General features: G+C 38.9%; 1 protein-coding gene across 4 annotated transcripts in view; it reads right to left on the bottom strand.

The window, feature by feature from the left end:
- LOC140480585 (tensin-3-like) overlaps nt 1–12,739 on the bottom strand; it is a 426,853-nt gene that overhangs the window by 173,778 nt on the left and 240,336 nt on the right. For 3 of the 4 annotated variants that reach the window (XM_072575634.1, XM_072575635.1, XM_072575636.1), the window contains one exon: nt 2,023–2,064. In XM_072575634.1, coding sequence (XP_072431735.1) covers nt 2,023–2,064 — 42 coding nt within the window. Of the gene's footprint in view, nt 1–2,022; nt 2,065–5,461; nt 5,649–12,739 lie in introns of those variants that run through there. The other variant, XM_072575637.1, reaches the window with a different exon arrangement.

Genomic DNA, 12,739 nt, shown 5'->3' with positions numbered 1-12,739 from the left:
AACAGTTGCATCAAGACGACAAAGATTTTGAAAAAGGCTCCAAGTATATTATTTTTATTTTAAAACAAAGCACGGTCTCAGACTCAACAAGCTGAAAAGAAGGGTTTGTAGCAGTGGCGAGAGTCCAGGAGGCTTGTTAAAAGTAATTTTGTTCTTGTAAAAGTTTGAGACATTTTTATCTGTGAAGCAAAGTTAATTGAGGAATTCTCAAAACAAAATTCCTGCTTGCAAGTAGGGAGTAATATAATGACATACAAATTACAGACTGCCAACAGCTGCTTGAACAGCCCGAAATAGTTGGTGTGCCTAACATGGTTTAAGCAGCAGCTTTGTAATTGATGTCTCTGGCTTGCTGATAATTGACAGACTTCTGACATAAGCAAGGACCATCTAAGTAGTGGAAACCGTGTTTGATCAATTTTGAATCCATATTATTTTATCAGAACAAAACTACAATGACGTGTAACAGTTTAAGAAGTATATCGACAGAAATGAACAGGCAGGGAAGAGAGATGTGGACCATGTGCAGGCAAATGGGACTAGTTTCAAATGACATCATGGTCAGCACAGAGATGGTGGGCTGAAGTGCCTGCTCCTGTGCTGTACTGTTCTATGTTCTAGTTGATGTTCTGCAATGCATAATTAAAATGCAATAATTTTAATAAACAGACAATGGTTTAACAGTAACTTTCAGTGAGCAATTTTACATCCATGCAAAATTTTCCTGCTCACTAAACTGTATCCATCACAGAAGGGAACAACTTCCTACTTGAAGTAAAGGCACCTACATCAAGTTAAGCAGATACATCGTTGACAGGAGGACTCTCTCCAGCTTAACTCAACAATTTGCTGTGTTATCAGATGCATGAAAGCAATTTTAGCTGCACAAAATGATTATTCCATTTCCTATACTATCACCATGTTTCCTCAGTGGTCATGCACATTTGATCTCAGGTTAATTGTACCCTTGAACTATGAGATGTTGCCATTACAGAACTGCATTGAGTTTGTCCAAGTGGACCCCAAATGCTAGCAAAAAGGCAACATCCTCATCCCCCTTGGGCTGTAATGCTAAAATTTACAGTGCCACCCAGGCCTTTAAACCCCCTCCTCCAAAAAAAAGGAGAAAAAAATACTAATCAAGAATTATGATGAAGTATCCACTATTTGCTTTAAACAGTGATGGAGAACAACTGGAAGGAATATCCAAAAGTGAAGTTACTGAGGCAGATAATAAAGGATGCCAACCCACACATGGAACCGAAATTCCAGAACTCGTAAAGTGCATTATATTAACATTATATTAAATGGTTGTGTTTTGAATCTGTCAAATATTAAGGAAATCCCTTCTCCAGGAAACTCCTCTTCCAGGTTTGCAGCATCGAGATACCATATAGAATGTAATCTTAATTTGAAAAACAATGGTTATTTGCTGTGGTTGTTTTTCTGTTTGGTAACTTGGCACTTCTTTGTGTCAGAGACAGAGACTTTGAAGCACCTGCCAATCCACTGAAATTTCTTGCAGCAATTAACTTCAACTAATCGTAGAATCTGCCATTTCTCAGAAGAAATGTAACTCCATTCTGATTTCCCAAGCAATAACCCTTTTCAAGTCAAGCCCTGATAAACACAAAGGAGTATTTGCTTAAAACAGTGCTGTGCCCAGGTGCAAGAGCATTAGGATGCATTTCAAGTTGTTCAAATGATATGAAGCTGGCAACTTTGTAATAGAGCAACAACCATTAGTGAAGAAAAACAGGACCATGAAGAGGTCAATCTAAAATATGGTTAAACGTGGATTCAAATTCCATCATTTCACACCAAACATTTCAAGGAATGAAGCGGAATACTCAACTAAAGCCAATTTTACAAAATAATGCCAGAACATTACAAGTCTTTTTTTTTAACCATACAGATTCTTTAAAAATAAACAAATGCTGTTCGTCCTAGAGACACAAACAGAACTTTTTTTTTGCTGATCAAATCAATTCTGAATTAATCATGAAATCAAATGTTACCTACCGGACTGGTGACATGGCTTACAAGTGTATCCGAGTTATCAGGCTGTGAACGAAACAGAAAGGAAGTTACTGTTGAAACTTAGTTGTTTCATAAAATATGATTTTACCTTCGAACTGAGTCACTGCTTTACAATGTCACTATCAAAAGACAAAGCTTTTTACTTCAATTAGCACCCACATTAGGACCTTCTCATAGGCTTACATCATAGTCATGTGTAACAGATAATGAATAATCCTCACCACTATGCAGTTTTAACCCTACATGATCAGAGCAAATATATTTCTGGAACCTGTTCCACCTCACCTCTACATACATCCCGAGGCTTCAGAAGAAAACACAAATGGAAGGAAGCAATCTGAATGATGAACTTACATCTGTGACCTGACAAGGGTTCAAAGGTTGCCCCCAACTATTATGACAAGACTACAGATTAACTGAACTCATGGGAAAACTAAACCAAAGCATGTCTCAACTTGGATTCTCAACTACCCGCAGAGCGGCTGCCCTGTCAAACTCTTTCCTTCCACCTTGCTCTGAAAGTGGATAATCAAGCAAAGTTCTATATCAGTGTCAATGCCATCTCCTGCTTCATCTCTATCCAGTCACATTGTCAACAGTTGGCAACTACAAAAAATAATACAGGAAGCTGCACATTGTACCTTTTCCTCACCAAAACCAAAACAAAAATCCTACACTTTAAAGAAAATGCAAGATAATACAAGGGAACATTTGAGATTAAAGGATTGTAATAATTTTTAATTAAAACCTGAAAGATCACAGTGCTGTAACCTTGTTTGAATCAATCCCAACTTCTTAACTAAATTTACATGCACTCTTTGTAAGATTATAAATGTCTTTATTTTTTTAAATTTACTACTTGCATAATATACACAAATGTGAGTTACTTACAGATATTGAAAAGGTCACTATGTAACTTGATGTCAGAGTTCTAATTCTCTTCATTCTGGAGTTAATAGTTGGTTCTCTTAAAGAAATTCCACACTCAGCTTTAACCTTGTCCAGATCATTAACTGATCAAATGCAGCAGGAAAATTAATGCAAATCTTGCTCTTTAATGTTGTGTTTCTCCATAGAAACACAGAAAAGTGCATATGTCTGCAGGCATAGGGACATTAAAATCTTGTTCCTACTGGTCATGGTTTCTGACTGAGTAATAAAGATAGGAAAGAGAAAAAAAAGTGTTTTGTCCAATACTACTTTAATCCACGAAAACTGTAATACACTGTTAAGTGGTGATGTAAATTATACATAGTAAGAAAAATAAGCTCCCTCAGTGAGATTTTGAAAAGCTTGAGCAGGTTGTTCACTCTCACAACTTTAAAATACAAGGAAAACATTCAAATTCCACTGCATAATTTAGAGCGTTAGGAATTTGTTACCACCAACAGTGAGCTTGCAAAATCATGGATATTTAAAGAAAATATTGCAGACAGCAATACTAACTACAGCTGTGGCTCATTTCTGACTACCCAAAACTGCCTGGTCAGTTACCTTTGCGTTAACAATTCTCTGGCAATATCAATCTGCACACTGTTCTCATTCCACATCAGTTTAACAATGTTTTCTCAAAACACTTTTACCAATAAACCCATACCACTGAATAAAGTTCCTCATCTAAAGCTGCAACTATACACATGGCCCTACTCCTTCATACCTTTGAGGAAAAAGTGAGGACTGCAGATGCTGGAGATCAGAGCTGAAAATGTGTTGCTGGAAAAGTGCAGCAGGTCAGGCAGCATCCAAGGAACAGGAGAATGGACGTTTCGGGCATAAGCCCTTCTTCAGGAATGAGGAAAGTGTGCCCAGCAGGTTAGGATAAAAGGTAGGGAGGAGGGACTTGGGGGACGGGCGTTGGAAATGCGACAGGTGGAAGGAGGTCAAGGTGAGGGTGATAGGCCGGAGTGGGGTGGGGGCGGAGAGGTCAGGAAGAAGATTGCAGGTTCGGAAGGCGGTGCTGAGTTCGAGGGATTTGACTGAGACAAGGTGGGGGGGGAAGGGAAATGAGGAAACTGGAGAAATCTGAGTTCATCCCTTGTGGTTGGAGGGTTCCTAGGCGGAAGATGAGGCACTGTTCCTATGGTCATAGCAACACGACGGTTGGAGGAACAGTGCCTCATCTTCCGCCTAGGAACCCTCCAACCACAAGGGATGAACTCAGATTTCTCCAGTTTCCTCATTTCCCTTCCCCCCCCACCTTGTCTCAGTCAAATCCCTCGAACTCAGCACCGCCTTCCGAACCTGCAATCTTCTTCCTGACCTCTCCGCCCCCACCCCACTCCGGCCTATCACCCTCACCTTGACCTCCTTCCACCTGTCGCATTTCCAACGTCCCTCCCCCAAGTCCCTCCTCCCTACTTTTTATCCTAACCTGCTGGACACACTTTCCTCATTCCTGAAGAAGGGCTTATGCCCAAAACGTCGATTCTCCTGTTCCTTGGATGCTGTCTGACCTGCTGCGCTTTTCCAGCAACACATTTTCAGTGCTATTCCTTCATACCATCTACCATACTGAGCCAGAACAGACAACATTAAGATACCTACCACCAGACAATGAGCTGCCTTAAAACCGTGTTCTTTCACCCAGTCCCATCAGTAACTGCCACCTCCCCCCGTACCCCATTCACCTCCACCCACATAGAGAGAGTGAAGCATACAGACTATTAACTTTCCCAACCAAACACGGAGCAACATTTCAGCTGAGGAACCAACTTTGACAGCATTTTTCCATAATGAACACCTCTCTACGTCCTCTAAGCTCACTCTCCCTTCCCTTTCCTCAACCATCCCTCTTCCCTTTCCTTTCTACCATTTTCTCCTCCCTCCCAGACGGAACGATGAGTATTAAAAAAAGGTAACACTTTGAAACGAATACACTGATTCTCCAGGAGATTCATTCTGAAGTATACACGGTCAGATAAACGTATCTCTTTTGCTAAAACAGAACAAAGAACAGCACCTACTGGCGATCTAAAACACAAACAGGAATTGCTGGAGAAATTCAACAGGTCTGGCAGCATGATTGGAAAGAAAGCACAGTTTTTAAGTCCAGTTCTAACTGGTTTTCTCTTGGCGTATCTCTTTCGCCAGTTTTACTGGCCTGTACTTGCTCCTACTCCATCTGACTGCATGTTCCACTAGACAGCAAGAGTTGTAAGGGTTGAAAATGTTTATGCCCTTAAGCATTGGAGAAGGGTGGGGGCGGGGAAGAAGACATTTTGTGGAATAAATATGACATGTCTGTTATCCCTCTGCTGTGATCGTGACTGTCTAGGAGTTTTCAGCAGATCATAAGCTACAATATTTCATCAAACTAAAGTCTACTGTCTTTCTCCCTTACTCTGTTCCAGTCATTCACTTTGAACAGCTCATCACAACAGGAAGAGTTTGGTATTTAAAACTGAAGTGAAGAAATAGTTACCTTCAAAATACTCAAGGGCCAAGTCCCTCATAAAGCCTTCGGCTTGAGATCTTTTTTCCCAAACAAAGCTCCTCCTGGCTCCATACAGATGCTTAACATTTTCTTTTAAACAAAGTACTGATTGTCTTCTTAGAACTCTGAAGAACTCCAAATGGACACAGACCAACTTCCTGCCCTGTTCCAACCTAATTTCTTTCAGCCACTTCTTGAACACAGCACTATGATCCCCAAAAGTGGCCCAAACTACATTCATTTTACACCAGCACGGAACAGTAATGACTCTTGTTATACAGGTCTCTGGGTGGTGACTGCTCTTCATATCCCTGATCTTTGACATGCACATGAAATCCAAGGGCAATGAGTTTTTGAAAAAAAGAAAAAAGCCTGGAATCTGGACTGTGAATGATTTTAACCAGTCACTATAAAAACATTCCAATCGCTGAACTTTGGGCACGCAAATATAAAACTTCCATCCATTTTACATTAACGAAGATTCCACATAAATTCTACTGCTGCTCTCAGTTGTTCTTTATCTCTGTCTCTGGCTGCTTCAAAATATTTTAGAAGACAGTAGTCACTGTGATTTGGAAGTGCTGGTATTGAACTGGGATGTACAAAGTTAAAAATCACACAACACCAAGTTATAGTCCAACAGGCTTAATTGGAAACACTAGCTTTCGGAGTGCTAGTGCTTCCAATTAAACTGTTGGACTATAACCTGGTGTTGTGTGATTTTTAACAATTATTGACTGTGACTAATCGTGATACATTTGCCCAGGGTGAAATTTCACACCTTGAACTGATAGTGCTGCACACATCTTCAGCTCTCAGAAAGCAGATTAACGCATTTTTCTACATAAACATACCTTAACTCAGTTCAAAGGGGCCCTTGTAAATTCCAGTTGATTTCCTTTCCAGAAAGGCTCCTTCCAACAACATACACTGATATTAAAAACAGTCTTATCATTTACTTAGCCAGTGCCCTTGCTGCCTATCACATGACCCTGACAGTTCCTTTTTATGCAATTGTGAAATATCAAACTTCTAATGACTCTTTTTAAACCCCAACAGTTGGAACATTGCGTCACCATACAAGTGGACAATAATTTGCCTCCTTTCCTGGAAGCTAGGGTGCATTTTCATAAACAACAGAGTTATCTTGCATTTCAACCAGCTATCTGCACACACGATTAGTGAACAACTTTGATCCCAAAATGTGCTTCTGGGCTTACACGCAGATTCCAACGGGAAAAGGACAATGAAGAAATTTGAGAACATCTGTTTCCTCATGCTAGAATGGTTTTTCCATCTATTAAATGAAGCGTTAAATCTGTTGGCTGCTCCCTGGACAATAAAGATCCCACAGCACCATTTGAAAGGCATGCTGACTTTTCCAAACCAATTTTCTGCAAAAAAAATTGTTGGCTGAAATTTAGTGCCTTCCCACCAAAGCATTTAATCAACAGTTGAGGAGCATTTAACCAAGGAGAATGGGACCAGCCACACCCCCATGTTTGCTCCGATGAAGTCCGGGTTAGAAAGATTTGTGATTTAGTTTCCTGACCCACCACCAAGTTCAGTTCAGCTATTAATGCCATTAAGGGCCTAATCACATTTGATTGGTTCTCAAAGCTTTTTTGGCAAAAAAGTAAGATTGAACCATGCTTCTGTCACCATGAGCTCAATAAACATTTGGGAGAATTCACAATTTATGGTCTGATTTTCGAAAGAAAGATTGTAGATGCAAAAACTTAACAGCAGTACCTTGTGTTCAATCATTAACATTCTAAAAGACAAACAGAGTAAGAAAGGAATTGCTCCACCCCAACAGTTATGAAGTGGTGGAATTCACAACGTCAGAGTGTTGTGGCTGTTGGGACACTGAATACATTTAAAGAGGAGACAAACAGATTTTTATTTAACAATGGATTAAAGGGTAATGGAGAGAGGGCAGGAAAGTAGAGTCAAGCCAGAGATGAGAATGGTCATGATTACGTTAAATGCTGGAGGGGGCTTGTGGGACTGAATTGCCTTCTCCTGCTCCTCATTCTCATATTCTAATGCATTACTTAACAAAAAGAACAGAAAGTTATTACACTTAAAAAGTTTTTTATATATATGACAATTCAGAGAGATCATGACACAAAAAAAAGGGTTCAACCCTTTACCCAGCAATATCCTTTACAGACACTCAAACGCAGGAGAAAGTGAGGACTGCAGATGCGAGAGCTCAGAGTTGAGGTATGGTGCTGGAAAAGCACAGGTCAGGCAGCATCCGAGGAGCAGGAGAATCGACATTCCGGGCATCCTCCTGCTCTTCTGATGCTGCCTGACCTGCTGTGCTTTTCCAGCACCACACTCTCAACCTAGACACTCAAACTCGACCTAGTGAGCTAACTCTCCAATCTTAACTCTTCAGTTTTTTTTTTACTTAGCTAGTGAGGTTGTAAATGTTCCCTTTTAAACTTACCACCCATTCATTTGATCTGGAGACTGGAAGACTTCTTTCATTATTTTAAATTGAAGTATTTTCCTAAACTATGTAGGATTAAATTTACTTTTTGCAGTAGAAAACTATTTTTCACTTTAATTGCAACATTTAAAAGAAACAATCAAAACAATTTCAGTGTCGTAAAACAACAGGTCAGATGATCACATTTGGCAAGTTGCTTTTTTTTATATATGACTGCAAGCAATTGTTTCAAATGATGTTGCTGCAAATGAGTGGTGAAGAAACTCCAGTGAGACTGTACTTTCTATTGTTGCATGAGGAGAGCTCAGTGTGTCAGATGAATGCCATCACAAATTTGGACTGTAAATGTATTGATGCTACAAAAATATACAGTGCTCAGAATATCACCAGTCTGTATTTCAACCACATTTAGTCACAAACAAGCTATGTCACCTCAATCAGTTTCAAACAAAAATCTTGCGATTGTCATCATAAAAATTTTAAATTCCTTTTGAGGAAGTGAGTTCAGATTTTCACAATCCTAAATTTAAAGAAGTATTTCTCAATGTCACTGTTTTAATGAGCTAACTGCAAACTCACTATCGCCCTTACTCTTGTTTCTCTGCATCCACCCAACCAAATCACTCTCATGTTAAGCACCTCATCACAATGTACTAGACTCAAACAAATATTACAATGCTGGAGATCCAGCAATACATCTTTCCAGAGGATTCATGCCCAAAGTGAATGCAATAATCCAGATGGAGTCTATTCAAGGCTCTACAAAATTGAGCCTCAATACTTCACTTGCAGATCTCAACTCTATTGAGATAAAAGGCTAACATTCCATTTCCCATTCCAATTATTTGTGCACTACTTTATGCCCATGGACACCTAAACTATTTTACTCCTCCAGAGGCATGAGGGCTTATTAATAAAGTTACACAGAGTATACAGTACAGAAGGAAGCCATTTAGTTCTCCATGCCTATTTTCCAAGCCACAGTTGAATTTGCTTCTCTCTCATGTTCAGGAAATGCAATCCAAATCACAACAACTCTGCCTTAAAAATGTTTTTACATGCCACTTCTAGTTCTTTTAACAATCGCCTTAGATCTGTCATATGGTTACCATTCCTTGTGCCAGTGGAAGCTGATTCTATTTAAGGATACTCTCAAAAACATATCAATATTACGCACTAAGAAATCTTCCCTTAACCTCCTCTGCTCTGAGGGAAACTAACTTCTCTCATCTTTCCATCAAACTGAAATCCCCTATGCTTAACTTGGCATCATTCATTTTGTGATCATTCTCAAAGAGTGATGCTGAAAACTTGGACATAACATCCAATCATGAGCCGAACAATACGCTTTTTAATAAGCTCAGAATAATGATATTTCTTTTGTATCCAAATGTCTAGTTGTTTAGGAAGCAGCTTGTATCCATTATTTAAAAAGTATTCGCAACTTGTAATCCTTAATCGACTCCTTTAATGTATTGATTTAAATTTGTTTTTCTGAGATCCTGAGCACGTGATGTTACATTTGCCCACTCATTCCAAGGTATTGGTCAGGGTCTCCAGATTATGAGTCCAGTAATATTCCCACCACATCATCATTCCCTTCTAGATTGCCATTAAAGGTTCTGTTAGGCTTACATGTTTTCAATGTATTTTTCCAGCATAAATAGTGTGCAATTAGATTAAATTTGTCAAATCACTGACTTCTATTAATTAGTTCTGCCATGACTGAAACTACATGCCCTGTGGAGAAGCATGGCCTCATGGATAACACTCTCCGGTGCTCTGGTATGTTCCACTTCCATTTGCTGGGATATCAGCCCTATTGTGTGCATGAAAACTCAGCATCCTGGCCTACACAACTCCCTCCTCTGCCTGAACACCCACTACCCTTGACTTCCCCAAACATTTCCTGCCCCATCCCAGCATCTACCACTCATTAAAACCACGAGCCCTATAACAACTTTGGGAAGTCATTTCAATATTCTTAAAGCTTTCAAAACAAACAAATGTTAATTCAAACTCCACTTGAAAAAAACCCAAATTCTTTCAGCTCAAAAAATTGTCAAACTAGCACAGCCATTCAAAGAATTTGAAAAAAATGGAGTCATGCTGTCAAAATAAAAATATTCATTCAAAAACCATTTTATAGTAACAATTTGTTCAGGAATTCATAAAACGATCAATAAAAATAAGACTGACAGTCCACTTGACACTTATGTGAACAATCGCTGCTGAGGTGAACCTTTGCAGAGTTTTGGAGCTCAGCCAAGCATTTTAAGGAGATTTCAGTGCACAACTGTGTCGACAAAACTTATTGAGGTGAATAGCTGAAACCTGGAATGGACGATGCTCTGTCTTGCTGCATCAAAAGTTGAACTGATGGCTGCATAAATAATGTAAAGATCAAAGCAAAGGGTCCATGTGATGCAATAAAATCTGAACGCAAATACAATTCAGTAAGACAAAGCTCTTTATCCACTGGTTGAACGTTACAATACATGTGAACACTGACATAATCATGCTCAGCTTAAAGGTGACTTAACTTCTTAGAATGAAGGTCAATAATTGCATTAAAATATAAGTTATCTTAGAGCATTTAATAATGAAGTGAAGTTAGCAACTTTGAAACCTATTTGTAAAACGATTCTTGAGTTCAGCATAGACATCCCCTATGGATACCCATTCTTCTAACTTGTTATGATACATAATGTCTTCAGGAGTCTTCTGAAGCCACCCTGACTCCATGTTAACTGCAGGGGTTTCTGAAATCACCATTCTTGCATTGCAGTCACTGGCACTGCGTTCTGCAAGTTCACCATACGGGGCACTCATGAAAACAGCAGACAATGGGAATGGAGTCCACAACTGGATCTTCCGTGCCTGATGTACACTTTCCTGCCATCAGGACAGGAAAATCTAATCCCAGACACTGACTTGCACAGTAATAATGCTGAATGCTGACACTTTCACTCTTATTAACACAAATTCCATGCTATGAGTTCATGAAATACTAGAAAAAGGCATATTCAGTGTACCTACAGTAAATACAAACCCTGGGTTTTCCATTTGTTCATAAGGGCACCCCACAACTTCTTGCTCATTTTGTTTCTCCTATTACTAAATCAGTAATCGAGGGAGGTACATTTTTTAAAAATTGAGAACTAATTAATAGTTCATACAATGACATTTGATCATTAAGCACATATTTGGTAATTCGATGTGAAACAGCAGGGACGTCAATCCAAAGCAAGATTCTTTATTGTATGCCTATGCAATGGTAAATACTTAGAATCTTGGGAATGTAGAATTTACCTGAAAGTTCGGGGAAACTCAGTCAATGAGCGCTTTCAATGCTGAGACTGGTAGATTTTTGGGTCCTAAGTAAACTAAGAGAAACAGGGATCAGGGAGAAAATGGTGTCAAAATAAAGAATAAGCTACAGCGTTCCTGGAACATATGACATACTACTGCTCCTATTTATGATGTACTTAAAAATCATGGGTTTCACCAAGAGAAAACTTATGCAGTAAGCAATGTGCATTTACTGCAAGATGAACTCAGGGTCATAACAGCAATTTCAGTAAGAGAATGTTACAATATTGAGCTCAACCCAAAAATGCCAGTGAGTACCTCTTCTAGACGTCACAAATCAGCTGAGTGTGATCATTTGATTCTTTTTCTTCATAATCATATATTTTGGAACTCACATGACTTATGCTCAGCGCAATGATGGCAACAAATAGTGCGTTAGCAACTAAGTCATCACCAAATATTACTTATTCATAAATTATTGGAAAAAATCCAAATTTAACTTTTTTCCCCTTCGGTGATTGCAAACATAAATGGATCAGCTATAAAACATGTAAATTGAAAAAACACACAGAGGCTAATGTTCCACATGTTGTTTCCCTCATTGCTTCTCTCCTTTCAAAGGTTAATGAATGGTAAAGTATTAAAAATGTAGCTGCCACATCACAACAGACTTGTGTCTATTCATTATGCCTCAAGACACCAATAAATTGCATCAATGACCCACCATTCAATTGTCAAAAGAATCTTTACGTTTGTGCTGGCAATAGGAAATCTGTATCTGGACTGGACAAACTAGAGAATTTTAGCAGGTTTTAAGCAGCATTTAGACCCATCGTTGAGTGGTAAGCATGTAGAATTTGGAATATGACGTAGACAACTGTGAAAGCTACCCACTTTGGGGTGAAAACTCACAATGAAAAATACTGTTTAAATAATCAGAGAATGGGAAATGTTGGTGTTCCAAAATTTTGAGAGTCTCTATACATGAATCATAGAACATTAACAGACAGCTATCGGTAGTTATGAAAACATTATCATACTTATCTTTACCTACAAGGGATTGGAGAACAGGCACAAAAAAAACTTATTGGAATTGTATAAATCCTTGGTGAGATCAGACCTGGAGAAATATTCGCACAAAACTGCAATTGGACATTTTCTGCACAGGCCTATGCATATTGGCTTAATTTGTCTTACTTGCACAAACTCATGGAAAAGGTTAAAGGACCCATACATTTAAACAAATTAGATACTCAAACGAGAAGGTACGTTGACCTGAACAACTGTGTACAGTATGGATCTCCTTTCTAAAGTGTACACTTGCTTCAGAGAGAATATAGCAAATCTTCATTCAACAGATTGCAGTCATGAGGGGATCGGGGATTGCCCTGTGAGGAACAATTGAGTAAACTATGCCGACAACCCAGATTTTAGCAAATAAGAGGTCTGTTTAGTATACATATATAAATATAAAAGCATTAGCGAGTTTAATA

This window comes from Chiloscyllium punctatum, chromosome 8 (assembly GCF_047496795.1).
Source record: "Chiloscyllium punctatum isolate Juve2018m chromosome 8, sChiPun1.3, whole genome shotgun sequence".
Taxonomy (NCBI): Eukaryota; Metazoa; Chordata; class Chondrichthyes; order Orectolobiformes; family Hemiscylliidae; genus Chiloscyllium; species Chiloscyllium punctatum.
Note: the sequence above shows the minus strand (reverse complement) of the source record. Positions and strands in the feature narration are given on the sequence as shown.